Genomic DNA, 15,404 nt, shown 5'->3' with positions numbered 1-15,404 from the left:
GTAGGTAGGGGGGTTAATTATGTGGGGTTTTCCCCAAGCACGGGCAGGGAAGAGGTGTAAAATAACTTCAGTCCCCAAAGTCACTTATGCAGCTTAACTTCTTAACCAAGGAGATGAGGCTGCCTGGTAACAGAACCTCTCTGCGGCAAAGGTGTGTACTTCCAAAGCAGGAGCAGTGGCTTGTTAGGTTAATAGTTGCAGTGCTTTGAGTCAGACTTGGGATGGGCCCAGAGCGAGCGCAAAATGAAAGGGGAATGTGGAGACGACAAGCGAAAGATACAGCGGGCTCGGGAGCAGCTGCCATTCCCACCCTGCTGCAGCATCTGTGTGCACGGTATCGGGTCCTGCACACTGCCTTCCCAGGTCTTAGCCTTATTAGCAAAGAAATGAATGCTATACAGCCTAAATTCCAGCCCCAGCCTTGGCTTTGTGCCCCTTCTGTAGGGCCTTCTATGCTGGACTCTTTTTAATCTTCTGCCCACCATCATTATCCCCACATTAGAGAGAGGAAGTAACTTACCGAAGATCACACAACACATCTGTCACCGAGCCAGGACTAGAACCCAGGTCTCCTGACTCTCAGCCTGATGGCTTATCCATTAAGGCACGCTGCCTCTTCTTAAAGCACTATCTTTAGCCTTCAGCAGCTTTCCAGGCTCCTTACTCATAGGCGTGACCCATTCTCCTTCTAGCTCTGGCCCTTGGACATTGCATGTAGAGGGCAGATAGTGACGTATTTGGTCCTGAGAAGGGTGAAAGATAATCGTGAGAGAGCAGCCCTGCGCTTAGCATCTCCTCCCTGGAGCTGCAGACAGCCTGTTGTAACGCATTAACCGACAGCGTCTTGGTGCCCCTCTGATGGCCAGACCACCTACAGAGATCAGAGTCTGTTTTCACTTCCAGATATACAGGCCTGGTTCTTGAGCCATTAATGCTTTTAAATCCAGAGGTCCTGGGTTCAGTCCTTGCAACTGACCCATGCACGGGTGTCTTTACCCTGCGAAACACGCCAGCCTTGACCGTTCTGTCCATCCTCCATGAAGCACCCCATCTCCTGTGTGCTTCTGCAGTGAAATCTTCACTTCTGTGCTGGGCCGTGCAGGGGCCGTGTAGTCCGCTTGAACCACACACAATATGTTTTGTTATTAGGAAGTTCAGCATGTACCATAATACAGTCAGCATCGCCCTAGGCATGCATGTTGCCTCTGTCTCCTAGAACAGAGGTCTATACTTCAAGTGCTTTGCTCAAATAGTTATTCAGAGGACATAAATGATGCTCTAGCCCAGCTGTCTGAAGAGACACGACAGGCTTTAACTCTCTCCTGCCTCTGCATTTTTCTGAAGCAGTGAGTCCTCTGATTGCTCCTTCTGATGAAAATTGTCCCTTGATTTCCCAAGTTTCGTAATGACCTAGATGTGATTATACTTCCTCTTAAACACTCACGCAGGGATCTTGCACCAGGGAACGCTCTGAAATATTATCGTACTAATACAAATCAAAATGTGTGTATTTCTGCCATTCAGAGTTCCCCAGAGCTTGAGTGTCTTCAGCTGCTGTTTCATCCCCCTGTGTTCTGCCATGGCCGCCCGCCGCAACGCCAGGAGTTTGTCGTGCCTGGTAATACCCTCTGCCCCACATTGGCAGTGGCGCTAGGCAGCAGGATGCAGGGGAAGAGGATGGGTTGGGAGGGGGACAGCTCTTAGAGGAGGATGAAACTTTAAAAAAACAAAAAACAAAACCAGCAGTAGTGATTCGGACAATCGCTGGCAACATAAATGACTTTATATTTTTTTGTTATAAAACGTTCCCTTTCTTAAAATACCAAGAAACACATTAGAGCATATTCCAGGCAAAACCAGCCCACTGGTGTTCGGCAGTGAAAGCCATTTTGAAGTTTATAGGAGGGTAAAAAAATGCCTCTTTAACTCCTTGTGTGCTGGGCTACATTCATGCCTGGTATAACTTGAGTAGCAACAATGGATGGTTTTGGCCCTTGGGGCCAGATCCTCAGCTGGTGAAAATTGGTGTCCACTGACTTACAGTCGTGACAGGTCTGTCCCGTCGTATGTGATAGCCTCATAAACTGAAAGCAGGTTAGAAAGTTTGCCTCTGAGGAATCCAATTGATCTAGCTGGGAGCAGGAACTGAACTTTTGCATCAGTTTAGACCTCTCAAATGCTGGGATGATGAATGGAAATGCAGGTTCTACCCAAAGTCATAGATACGGTTGGGTAAACAATTTGCATTTGCAGAGAAGACCCAGTCGGGCTTAACTTTCTAATGTCTAGGATCCTTTTGTATGACATTAATGAAAGACAAGGTGGGTGAGGTAATATCTGTTACTGGACCAAATTCTGTTGGTGAGAGAGACAGGCTTTTGAGCTAACACAGAGCTCTTCTTCAGGTCTCTCTCACCAACAGAAGTTGATCCTGATGTAGAGGCTGGCCCCGGGCTCCCCTACAAGTCACTACTGGAGTGGCACACTAGGGATAGCCCTTTTAGAGGCGACTGGAAGCAGACGTTGATGTTACCCCAGAAGGGGGGAGAACTTCAATGTGACTTAGCCGGAGGGCTAAGCCATGAAGAGAAAAGAGCTGCAGCTCCTGGCTCATGAGAAGCCACAGAGTAAGTGAGGGGAATGATGGGCTGAGTAACTGCAGGAAGTGGCATCAGACCAGATGGCAGAGCTAATTCCCTAGATGAGCCACAAGGAAGCACCGTTCAGCAGTTAGTAGAGGTGATCCCGTCACAATACCCCAAATTAAAAAAAAAAAAAAATATTGAGGACCAAAAAAGTGCAAGTATGGTTAAACAGCAGAGCAAAAGAGGCGGTTAGACATCCTTTAAAAATTGAAAGTCAAATTCTACGGAGGAAAACAGAAAGGAACATGAACTCTGGCAGGTCAAAGGTAAGAGTTTAATTAGGCAGGCCAAAAAAGACTTTGACGAGCAACTAGCAAAGGACACAAAAGCTAACAGAAAACTTTTTTTTTAAGTACATCAGAAGCAGGAAGCCGGCCAAATGATCAGTGGGGCCACTGGACAATCAAGGTGCTAAAGGAGCCCTCAAGGAAGATGAGACCATTGCGGAGAAGCTCGACGAATTCTTTGCCTTGGTCTGGAGAGGATGTGGGAGAGATTCCCACGCCTGAGCCATTCTTTTTAGCTGATCAATCTGAGGAACCGTCTCCGATTGAGATGTCAGTGGAGGAGGTTTTGGAACAAATTGATAGATTAAGCAATAGTAAGTCACCAGGACCTGATGGTTGTCACTCAAAAGTTCTGAAGTGACTCAAATATGAAATTACAGAACTACTAACTGTGTTACAGATGACTGGAGGATACCTAATGTAATGATTTTTTAAAAAGGCTGCAGAAGCAATCCTGGTGATTACAGGCCAGTAAACCTAACTTCAGTACCAGGGGAAATGGTTGAAACTATAGTAAAGAAAAGAATTGTGAGACACGTAGACGAACGTGATATGTTGGGGAGGAGTCAACATGGCTTTTGTAAAGGGAAATTAAGCCTCACCAATCTATTAAAATTGGTGGGGGGTGAGGGGGGGGGTCAACAAACATGTGGACTAGGTGATCCAGTTTACACAGTGTATTTGGACTTTCAGAAAGCCTCAGCATATTCATAAATGCTCTGGAAAAAATGATCTTATGTAAACAGTGAGGAGGCAAAGTTTGCAGATGATATAAAATTACTCATGATAGCTAAGTTCAAAGCAGACTGCAGAGAATTACAAAGGAATCTTGCAAAACTGAGTGACTGGGCAACAAAATGGCAGATGAAATTAAATGTTGGTCAATGAAAAGTAATGAACATTGGAAAACATAATCCCAACTACACATACAAAATGATAGGGTCTAAATTAGCTGTTGCCACTCAGAAAAGAGATCTTGGAGTCCTCGTGGATAGTTTTCTGAAAACATCAGCGTAATGAGCAGCAGCAGTCAAAAAAGCGAACAGAATGTTAAGAACCATTAGGAAAGGGATACATAATAAGATAGAAAATGTCATCATGCCACTGTATAAATCCGTGGTACGCTCACACCCTGAATACTGCATGTGGTTCTGGTCGCCCCATCTGAAAAAAGATAGGTTAGAACTGGAAAAGGTACAGAGAAGGGCGACAAAAATGCGTAGGGGTATGGAACAGCTTCCATATGAGGAGAGATTAAAAAGAGTGGGACTGATCAGCTTAGAAAAGAGATGACTAAGGGGAGAGATATGACAGAGGTCTCTAAAATCGTGAACGGTGTGGAGAAAGTGAATAAGGAAGTGTTACTTATCCTTTCACATAACACAAGAACTAGGGGTCACCCAATGAAATTAATAGGCAACAGGTTTAAAACGAACAAAAGGAAGTACTTCTTCACACAACACACAGTCAACCTGTGGAACTTGTCAGGGGATGTTGTGAAGGCCAAAATTATAGCTGGATTCACAAAAGAATCTGATAAATTCATGAAGGATAGGTCCATCGATGGCTATTAGCCAAGATGGTCAGGGACTGAACTCTACGCTCTGGGTGTCCCTAAACCTCTGACTTCCAAAAGCTGGGAGTGGATGACAGGGGTTGATGGATCTGTCAGACGACAGGATACTGGGCTGGATAGACAATTGGTCTGACCCAATATGTCTGTTCTTATGATGATAACCAGCTTCGCTTGGCTCAAGCCCTACAAAAGTTCCATAACTCACTGTTTTTATTCTAATCGTTTTGGGAAGCAAAGGTTGTTGGAGAAAAAGAGCTATTTTCAATGTCACTTTTCTAAGGCTAGGGCAGGAGGCGAATTGAGGGGGGAAATGCAACATATTGCCTTGATGCCAGCGATATTATTCCCGTGGAATTATTTTTCTTTCTACCAGTTTGATTTCACAGAAGCTTTTTGGGTGAAATCTAAATGGGACAAAAGAGAAAATGGCCCAACCTGCATTTGCAAATGGATGCAATGTTTGAGTTATGGATGTTCTACTGAAGCGTGACGTGGGAAGACTAGAGAACAGAGCGAGTTAGCCATCTGGTCAGATCTTCTGTGGAGTGGGAAAGTGGGAGGCAGGGATTCTGGAAATAAGTGTTAGGCGGATGGACTGAAGTAACTCAGCAGCTGTGCAACAAAGAACTGGTTTCTTTAGGCTATAGGGGTAAAGGAGACTAGATTTCAGTTTTAAGTTTCAAAGACAGCAAGCAGTACTAGTGAGGAGTAGTGAAGGGGAAGAAAAGTACCTTGATGGTTCCTTCTGACTCCCCCATATCTCCTTCTGAATCCTAGTAGCAACACTTGGAGGCCCATCCTGCAACTGGGTCTGTCTGAGTTCAGTGGGGCTGCATATGGGTGAATGGATGCAGACATTTGTATCCAATTGCAGGATCAGGGCCATAGATGGTTTTAATTATGGGTCATGTGTATAAATCAACCTTGTAAATTTCTCCGTTGAGTGACGAGTTGATGGTTTTTATAAACTCAATAGTCTTTTTTGTTTTTTGGTTTAACAATTATAGTAAAAGGCTGGAGGGACATAGACGTGTGTCTGGACTGGTAAAATTACCTACCGTTTGACAAGGGTGGTATTAGTCTTAACTCTGGCTGTATTTTTAGACTATGTAATGAGTTTATTTGAGAACAGGTTTTGTACAGCTTGCAGTGATGCAGCTCATGCTAAATAGTAAATGATTAAACAAACAAAACAAGGCCTAACATGCTCTCTCGTAGTTTTGGCTTTGGAATCTCTTGTGCAATTAATCAGTGAATTTAATTTTCATTCTAAAAAATAAATAAAATGTTCTCTTGTCTTTCAGATAGCTGCCCAAGAGCTGTCAGATAACAGAGTGATCACTCTGAGCATGGCTGGCAGAAAACTGGATAAAAAGGTGTGTGGGCATTTTATTCCCAACGTGCAAACGTTAAACCTCTTTATCTGCTATGGGATCCTGAAAATCATTCCTTGTAAAGGTATCAATGACTCACGATACCCTAATGGATAGAGCATTGGACTGGGACTCAATAGACCTGAGGTCCATTTCCATCTCTATTATTGGCCTGCTGGGTACTGGGGCAAGTCATTTTGTCTCCCTGTACCTCAGTTTCCCCATCTGTAAAATGGGGGTACTGATGTCCTTTGAAAATTGCTTTGAGATCTGCTTATGAAAAGGGCTGCAGTGGGGTGGAGCTGTGACCCTGGGATCAGTCGAGGGACTGGACGGGGACAGGGACTGAGGACCTCTCGAGGTCCCTTCCAGTTCTAGGGTTTGCTCATGCATTGTTGCTGTTGCCCCTTTCCTTCCTTTCTCTATCGGCTTTGTTGAGTGTTTTGTCTTTTGAGGGTATTAAGCAGCACACGCATTTCCCTCTAACCATTCCGGGTCAGGTTCTGATCCCTTTACTCACTGAGTAATGCCTTTCTCCACAAGTAATGCCATTGATGGGAAGTAGACTGCTCATGGATTAAATTGTGGGTTTTGGCTGTAACAAACAGTGTCAATATGGTTCTCTATGGCCAGTGTGAGTGTACCTATAAATACTCTCTCTGCATACACACAGAGCATGTGCATCTATAAACTGGCAGGAAACAAGTGGCTCTTTATCGGGGGGTGGGATCTAAAGCTAGAGTGAAAGTTGGTAACAAACAAGCATCGGCTGGAGCGGAGTCAGCGTGTCTCCCAGAGTAATTCATGATCTGTCTGTCAAGGCTGATGTGGTTTGCTCTAGAGAAACCATAAAGGGTTTGCTCTGTTCGCTCCTTATTGCGGTGTATATCTTTTCATTCCTGGATGTTTGTGCATTTTTAAATTTCTTTTTAACACGTTAGATGTTTTTCTAAACCTGAACTCAGCTGCATGGTTTCCCGTTGCATGTGGAATGGAATGCGGCATGCATGCAGGGGGAGGCATAGCTCAGTGGTTTGAGCACTGGCCTGCTGAACCCAGAATTGTAAGTTCAACCCTTGAGGGGGCCATTTAGGGATCTGGGGCAAAAATCTGTCAGGGACAGTACTTGGTCCTGCTAGTGAAGGCAGGGGACTGGACTTGATGACCTTTCAAGGTCCCTTCCAGTTCTGTGAGATGGGTATATCTCCATATAATGCATATTCTCTATAGAATCCACTCGGCATGTTGCTGTTAGGGTTGTGAATGTGAAATTGCACACGGAAACGTGTTTTTTGCATTTGTTGAATTTATGCATTTCTCTGGGCTTCTAGGTAAAAGAGTTACCTGCAGGCTTGTTTGGCTGCAAGAGTTTAATGTAATGCTTCCTAAATATACCTCTGCCGTGCAAGTCTTCAGGATTGCACAGCATTTTAGCTTCACGGCTCCCAATAAAGTTTGTGAGCTCTTTCATAAAGACAGACCCTTTCCCTGTGCTTTTGAAAATGTGGGGCTTGGAGACCTTCTTACGATAGCCAGTGTTACTCTTCGTTTGAGTGGTGTCCCTAACAATGTAAGGGGATACGCTTACAGCACCTGGAGCTTTTCCCGTCTGCGTAGGTACTCCACTTCCTGTACTAGGGTCTGGTCTAAGCAGAGTAGTTGAACTGAAAGTGGGATTTTAAACCGGTGTAATTAAATTGTTGCAACAGGGTGTGTGGACATTCTTAAATTGATTTACACCTGTCTATTGTCAGTTTAGCTGCCTCCCATTAAATATACAGGGACAACCTAACTTGCTAGAAATTTGAAACTGCTACAAATGTGTCCACACTTCTGAAGACAAGTCCTAAGAGTTTAGGTGTGAGTTTCAAGAGGGCTTAGCATTGCTGTAACACTGTGCCCATCACATCAGTGGAGTTTTATCATTGACTTCAAATAGGAGCAGAGCCAGACTAACGCTGAGAGTTTTTGAAAACCACACCCTTAATACTTACAACGTGCAGGTCAAAATAAATACAAGACCAGTCTCTTTTATATCAGTACTCCCATTTTAGGTGCTTATTACCAATCTGATCAGTTAATCTTGTAAAAATTGCTAGGGGATATTTAATAACCATGTATTGTCACTTTAATTCTGTGTTATATTCTTCCCTGCAGAAGATAACTAGGACTATGAAGTCCTCTAACTTGTTGTGGAGAGTGTCATTTTCCTTTTGCAGGGTGTCCCGTGCCTGAGCATCATACAGAGGAATGGAAATAATTGTATAACCCGTATTGCATTTTTCCACAGGACCTGTTTGGAAAGTCAGATCCATTTCTAGAGTTTTATAAACCAGGCGATGACGGGAAATGGATGCTGGTCCACAGAACAGAGGTGAGTTGGACTAGTATTTGAGGTTTTAGGTTAGCCACTTGGTACCTTTTTTGTCCTTAACCTTTTTTTCTGATAGTATCACTGATCAGAGGTGAGAGGGCAGGTGAACCTTGTTGTAAGTCCATTTCTTTGCCTACCCATGTCCAGCTGAGACTGTTTGACTTGGAAAGTGGGAGACTTGGTGGTGGTCAGAGTTGCAGCAAGTAAGCTAAACATATAATTGAGGTTTTTAAGAGCAGGTTAGACAATCACCTGTCAGGGATGGTCTAGATAATACTTAGTCCTGCCATGAGTGCAGGGGACTGGAAACAGTCAGAGGTTTAGGGACACCCAGAGCGTAGAGTTCAGTCCCTGACCATCTTGGCTAATAGCCATCGATGGACCTATCCTTCATGAATTTATCAGATTCTTTTGTGAATCCAGCTATAATTTTGGCCTTCACAACATCCCCTGACAAGTTCCACAGGTTGACTGTGTGTTGTGTGAAGAAGTACTTCCTTTTGTTCGTTTTAAACCTGTTGCCTATTAATTTCATTGGGTGACCCCTAGTTCTTGTGTTATGTGAAAGGATAAGTAACACTTCCTTATTCACTTTCTCCACACCGTTCACGATTTTAGAGACCTCTGTCATATCTCTCCCCTTAGTCATCTCTTTTCTAAGCTGATCAGTCCCACTCTTTTTAATCTCTCCTCATATGGAAGCTGTTCCATACCCCTACGCATTTTTGTCGCCCTTCTCTGTACCTTTTCCAGTTCTAACCTATCTTTTTTCAGATGGGGCGACCAGAACCACATGCAGTATTCAGGGTGTGAGCGTACCACGGATTTATACAGTGGCATGATGACATTTTCTATCTTATTATGTATCCCTTTCCTAATGGTTCTTAACATTCTGTTCGCTTTTTTGACTGCTGCTGCTCATTACGCTGATGTTTTCAGAAAACTATCCACGAGGACTCCAAAATCTCTTTTCTGAGTGGCAACAGCTAATTTAGACCCCATCATTTTGTATGTGTAGTTGGGATTATGTTTTCCAATGTTCATTACTTTTCATTGATCAACATTTAATTTCATCTGCCATTTTGTTGCCCAGTCACTCAGTTTTGCAAGATTCCTTTGTAATTCTCTGCAGTCTGCTTTGAACTTAGCTATCATGAGTAATTTTATATCATCTGCAAACTTTGTGTCCTCACTGTTTACATAAGATCATTTTTTCCAGAGCATTTTTTCCAGAGCCAGTTTGTTGAAATATTATTGTGTATTTGGGTGTAATGGGCCACTTCTTTGTATGATTCCGTAATACAAAATGCATAATTAAAAGGACAAAATGGACTAGTCTGAAAAGCATTAGTTATTCTAGGCTATCAATCACTTTTCAGAACTTGGGTTCACAACTTTTTTCTTCTTCTTCTGGAGGGTGAAATCTAGTTAATAGACTAGATTTGTTGTGAGCAAAAGGGGAGGGAAATACTGTTTATAGGAAAAATTCGTGGTGTGAGTAAGGAAATGGTGGAAGTATCTGAAACAGACCTTGTTCCATACTTTTGCTCTGTGATTTGTGCTGGTCTTTTGAGAGCTGTTTGGATTTATTTATTTTTTTTAATTAAAAAAGGAATACAAACATTTTCCAATTTGTTGACCACTTGTAGTCATTCTCTTACCTTGACTTCAGCCAGAGCAGCAGATACTTGGTGCTTCTCAAAAACGTTTCAAGTTGGGCACTCAAAATCCGAGGCTGCTTTTGAAAATGTTGGCCAAGGCTCTTAAACTAAAGGACAGAATAATCAGTACAGATCCCATGACTGCTGAAGCCCAGGGTAAACAGAGAATTTCAAACCCAGGGACCATCCGTTCAGACCTCAGATGAATGGAAAAATAGAGCTGGCTGGGAATTTTGGAATAATTTTCTGACCCAGTGCACCTCTCTTACAAAACTGAAATTTTCCATGGGAAAACTCGATTTCCGTTTGTTGGCCAGCTCGACTCAAACACATGTTTTTAGTGAGTCCCATTTGACTGGTGGTCGGCCACTTGGCGGTGTGTGTTCATTATCTGCTGCAAACTTCATTGGGAAACTGGAGATGAAATAAAACACATGGGTTGCGAAGCTTAGTCCGTACACGGCAATGGAATCTATTGAAGCTTTATTTCCTTTTAGCAGCTTGGGGGGGGGAAAGGAGGGGGAAAAGGGGAGGGGGGAACTGTGCACGTTTTGAAGGGCTTAAATAACATCCCACTTAACAGCCCGGAAAATAAACGGCTGCTCTCAACGGAATTCCAAATGACTGAAATATCTAGATTCTCTTTTTGGCGGGGGGGAGTACCAGAAATAAAGTGATCGCCGGTTCCTATGGGCTGCAGCTTTTGATATGTTCGTGGCTATTAGTCTGAGCCCATTTAGTAGCAGAGGTGTCTGCTGTGGTAGGGTAATGCCATCGTTAGCGTGTTTTAAAATAAGGTGCGAATCCCCAGCTGGGTGCCATCTGGTGAAATAATCATTGATCCTTTCATAGACACCCACCTCAAAGACCTGGTGTCTGGCGGCATACGGGCACCATACAGTTTGTATTCTTAATGTGCGTGGGTTCCCCCACCCTCCCGATCTTTCCAACCTGATGTAGGAGGTGTTTACAAATCCTTCATTAAACTGTGCTCTTAATGTCAGTTTTTTTTTCCTGTTCCCTAACGAGGGACTGTCTGCATCACCCATCGTTGCAAAATAAAAGCCAGTCCTTGGTTCCCGTCGCTAGTTGCTGACAAAGCTCACCCTATCCTGCAGGAGCAATGCGAATCCTGATTGTAACCAAACCGAAATGCTCTGGTTGCAGTGGAAGCCACTTGATGGCTTTGGAGAAAGCAAAATTTTCATGTATAAACAGGCAATTAACTACCATACATATTTAGCGTTCACCTTTCTGCATGGCTGAAAACCCGCTATGCGTGTATCCTTAAGGAATGGGAGGTGTATTAATCGAAAGACATGTGGAAAAATACAGTCTTAATCTTACCTGCTAGCTTTTCAAAGGTGAGGCTGAAGGCAAGTTTTCTTTGCTTGTGAAGCCTGCTGTTTGGTGTGTGTTACAGCGACTGGTTGTTCTCGAGGTAGGACAAGAAGTAATCAGCATAGTTTGCAGCAAGGGTGATTTAGGTTGCGTATTTAAAACTTTTTAACCCTAAGGACAGTTAAGCATTGGATCAGGTTACCACGGGAGGTTGTGGAATCCCCATCTTTGGAAGTTTTTAAGAACAGGTTAGACAAACACCTGTCCAGGATGGTCTAGGTTTACTTGTTCCTGCCTCAGCACAGGGGGCTGGACTAGATGACCTCCTCCCTACACTTCTGTGATGCACCCCTCAGTGCTGGTTCTATGTGAGTGTCCTACAGCTCCGAGTTGGGAGATTGGTTCTTTAGCTCCTGCTATAGAGGCTTATGCTCTTAACTCTGGAAGTCCCAGCGTCAACCATGGGTGATGACTAAGATGATAGACATTAGATCTGCCTGGGTTTAGACTTTGATGTGAAATGCTACAAAATTGTGTCCTGACCAACAGGAAAGGTTTCCAAGCAAGAAACTGCCATTTTTGAGGCCACTTAAGCTGAATTTCAACAAAGGACTGGCAATGTGGACCAGACCGATGGTTTGGTGTCTGTGATAACCACCATGACTGGGCGAGGCTGCTCCCCAGTAATGCAGTGGAGCGCCTCTGACATCAGCAGAGCTATGCCAACCTTATGCCAGTTATCTGTTGAAAGTTGCTGAAAACATGTCTCCAGCCTTTACTTTGTGTTCAACCCTTCGCTTCCACTGGCTCATTCTAATTGAACCGTTTTCCTTCTTTCCCAAACCGCAGGTGATTAAGTACACGTTGGATCCCGTGTGGAAGCCGTTCACTGTGCCTTTAGTGTCGCTGTGTGATGGAGATGTAGAAAAGCTGATCAAGGTAACTGTCAATATGGGGCTGGTCTCCACTTACCGGAGGATCAATGCGCGGTGATCAATCCATTCTAGTGAAGACCTGATAAATCAACTGCCGATCGCTCTCCCATTGACTCCGGTACTCCACCGGAACAAGAAGCATAAGGTAAGTCAACTGGAGAGTTTCTCCCGTCAACCCAGCACGGCGCAGACACCAGAAGAAGTCAACCTAAGGTATGTCAACTCCAGCTACATTATTCATGTAGCTGGAGTTGCGGAACTTGGGTCGACTTAGCCCCGGAGTGTAGACCTGCCTATAGAGTGACCCTTATGTTGCTCTGGCTTCTTGTTGCATTATGGTACTCAGCCTCTGACACTGTGGCGGGGAAGGAAGGGTGAAGCTGCCTTCGAGGCTGAAACTAACACAGATCCAGAACCGCTGAGGAGGAATTCATATGCTACCAAGAAGCAAGGCCACATTTCTATGATAAACCCAGGGTGACCGGTCTCTTTTCATCCTAAAGTCACATCGGCTGACTGCAGCGGCTGAGCAAACTGCAACAGAAATTCCAGCAAGTGGCATCACATTTGCTACCCTCGTGGGTCATGGGCAGGCCTGGAGCCTTTAGAGCCACCACACACACCTCAGCAAGTGGAGCTCATGGCGTAACTGAAAGCAGGTAGTGGTAGGAGGTTGTGATTCTTAGTGGAGCAGCATTAGAGGGGGATGAGATGCTTTGCCAGGGGGTTTCACAGCTATTTGCTGGCAGCAGAGGATGGTAAGACTCGGGAATCTTGGTTTCCATTCCAGGCTCTGGAGGGGAACGTGCTCCAGTGGGCACAGACGCTTCAGCTCTCCAACCTATCCCTGTCCCAGTCCTGTCTCTTCACCACCCCAGTATCTCATCCCATTCCCGCTCTCCTCACCTAGTCAGTCCCACTCTCCACTCCTTAGGCTTCTTCTCCCAGGCCTAACTTGCCCCCTCCAGATTCCCATTCCCAGTCTAACCTCCCCCCTCCCCGGCTCCCTGTCTGTTCTCTCTCCCCATGTTCTCCTTCCCCAGCGGCTCCCAACCTCCTGCCCCGGACCCCTTGTCCAATCTCAGTGTGTTGTGCTGCCCCTGCCCCAACTCCTTGGCTAGCCAGTCCTAGTTCTCCCCCTACATCCCAGCTCCTCGTCAGATGTCTCCCCACTGATTCCCAGTCTCTTTGCCCAGCCAGTCCTAGTCTTCCCATGGCTCCTTATCTGATCTCAGCTCCCCACTTCCTCCCATCTCCTTTGTTTTCCTCCCAGGATCTCCATACCAATCTCCTTCCCCCAAGGTCTGTCTCCCGTCTCCTCTGCATTCAAATCAGGCAGCTTCCTTCTCATTCTCTGGGCCTCAGTGGGGGGACATTGAGAGAACAGAAAAGACCCGTCGGTCTCCTTGCTTTCAGTTCTGGAGCTCAGCCCAGAGCTGCAATTGCAGGGAAAGTCCTGCTCAGTCCCCAGGCTGGAGCATGCTCAGTTCATACAGAATCCTCAGGGAATTTAACTGTGAAGATCTAGCAAGTCTCTACTGAGCATGTGCAAAGTCTGATTTTTAATTTTTTTTTCAAGGGCTTATAACCCAGCCAACCTATAACTTGGGCAGGAGAGATTTTCACAGGACCAGCTAATGGCATTTCCATGCCACCCAGGCCACCCTCCCTGGTCAATTTCAAGTCCCTGGTCCAAAGCAAAGAAAAGGTCACCAAAATTTAACGTAGGTAGCCTGCAGTATGTTCTCCAGCCTAGTTCCTGGAAACCGTTGAACCATTTTGGCTGACATTTTTTCAGAAAAATTCAGCCGGAGGCAGACAGACACCTAGACTTAAAAGTTTCAGTCTAAGTGGTTAAAGTTTGGCAAAATTTTCAGCAACTGGATATAGGGCTTTATAATGGGAAGTGTAAGATGACCTTAACAACGGGTGACGCTACCAATCCTGCTACACTAAAGAGCCTTTACAATCAGCACAAGGGGTGAGCGACCGTGTCGGACTGTTCCATTACTGCACACTCAGGAGACACTTAGAGCTAGAAAAGCCGATGAGACGTTTCAGTGAGTACTCAGTAGCAACTGCCTGTCATGGTTTTAAAAAAATAGAATATTTTAACTATTCCATCCTATACGCTACGTCAGTCATGGCAGTGCATATAATGCCCTCCTACAATTTGACCTGTCGCGAAAAAACGTAAAATCAATTTAAAAAAAAAAAAACCTTTTACAGCGTTTCTGAAACTGAATTTTTGGAAATTTCAAGTCTGGAGCAGTGCTCGTGGACTGGTTGCCGCTGGTGGTTTCATCATCACGTCATCGAAATCTGCTCTGAGTCGGGTTAGACCACATGCTGATGGTTAAAGCACCGCAGGCTGGCCTACACTAGTGCTCATTCTGTTCCTACTGCCGGTAGGAAATTTCTAGTAATAGGCCCAGCCCACTGCTTAATTTGTAATGGCAGATGTGCCGGGGCTCAAGCAATTTTTTTACTTTCATAGCTGACGCGGCGAGTCCAGAGGTGCCGGGGTTATGAACTGCCAAGTCTGGAGATGCCAGCCCTGGCACAAATTAAGTACTGATCCCGGCCCCAGAGGAGGGAGCATCTAAAGTCATTCTCTGGAGATCCCTGCCTTCATGGTCAAGGCAGTGTTGTTGCTGACAGGATCCAAAGAGCTGTGCTCTGCCCTCATTGGCTGACAGAAAGGCTGTTATGAGCCAGGGCCTTCAGGAGGCAGTATCGGAGTAGTGGGGAAAGCAAAAGAGGATAAATCTGAAGGGTGAAACAACGTGTAAACGTGACTCATCTAACCACAAGCAAGACCCGCACCTCTGCTGTGCATGAGAATGACCGCTTCCCCTCCTCTTCCCCAGGTCATGTGTTATGATTACGACAGTGATGGGGGACATGACTTCATTGGGGAGTTCGAGACCTCAGTAGCCAAGATGTGTGAAGCCCAAGATACCTTGCCGGTAAGTGCGGAAACACCGTCGGGTTTTAGAACAATAGTTTGGGGAGGAGGAACCCAGGGTCCCCTTGGCTAAGGGTTTCAAAAGTGGCTCTTACCCATGAGAGACTTCATGCTTTAAATCAATGTTAAAGCCCCCACTTCCCCTCACTCTGAAAATCAGGCCCCTTTTAAGGAGTCTGGGCACCCAAAATCACTAGTCATTTCTGAAAAGCATGACCCCTGTTGGCTCTTCTTTTACTAACAT

The 15,404-nt window shown here is 45.1% G+C and overlaps 1 protein-coding gene across 13 annotated transcripts in view; it reads left to right on the top strand.

Moving 5' to 3' along the window:
• Positions 1 to 15,404, top strand: part of CPNE2 (copine 2) — a 205,538-nt gene that overhangs the window by 74,194 nt on the left and 115,940 nt on the right. For all 13 annotated transcript variants that reach the window (XM_078848086.1, XM_073307437.2, XM_073307434.2 and 10 more), the window contains 4 exons: positions 5,813 to 5,884; positions 8,172 to 8,255; positions 12,107 to 12,196; positions 15,063 to 15,161. In XM_078848086.1, the coding sequence (XP_078704212.1) occupies positions 5,813 to 5,884; positions 8,172 to 8,255; positions 12,107 to 12,196; positions 15,063 to 15,161 (345 nt within the window). The remainder of the gene's footprint in view (positions 1 to 5,812; positions 5,885 to 8,171; positions 8,256 to 12,106; positions 12,197 to 15,062; positions 15,162 to 15,404) is intronic.

The sequence above is a fragment of the Lepidochelys kempii genome, chromosome 12 (genome assembly GCF_965140285.1).
Source record: "Lepidochelys kempii isolate rLepKem1 chromosome 12, rLepKem1.hap1, whole genome shotgun sequence".
In the NCBI taxonomy this organism is placed as follows: Eukaryota; Metazoa; Chordata; order Testudines; family Cheloniidae; genus Lepidochelys; species Lepidochelys kempii.
Note: the sequence above shows the minus strand (reverse complement) of the source record. Positions and strands in the feature narration are given on the sequence as shown.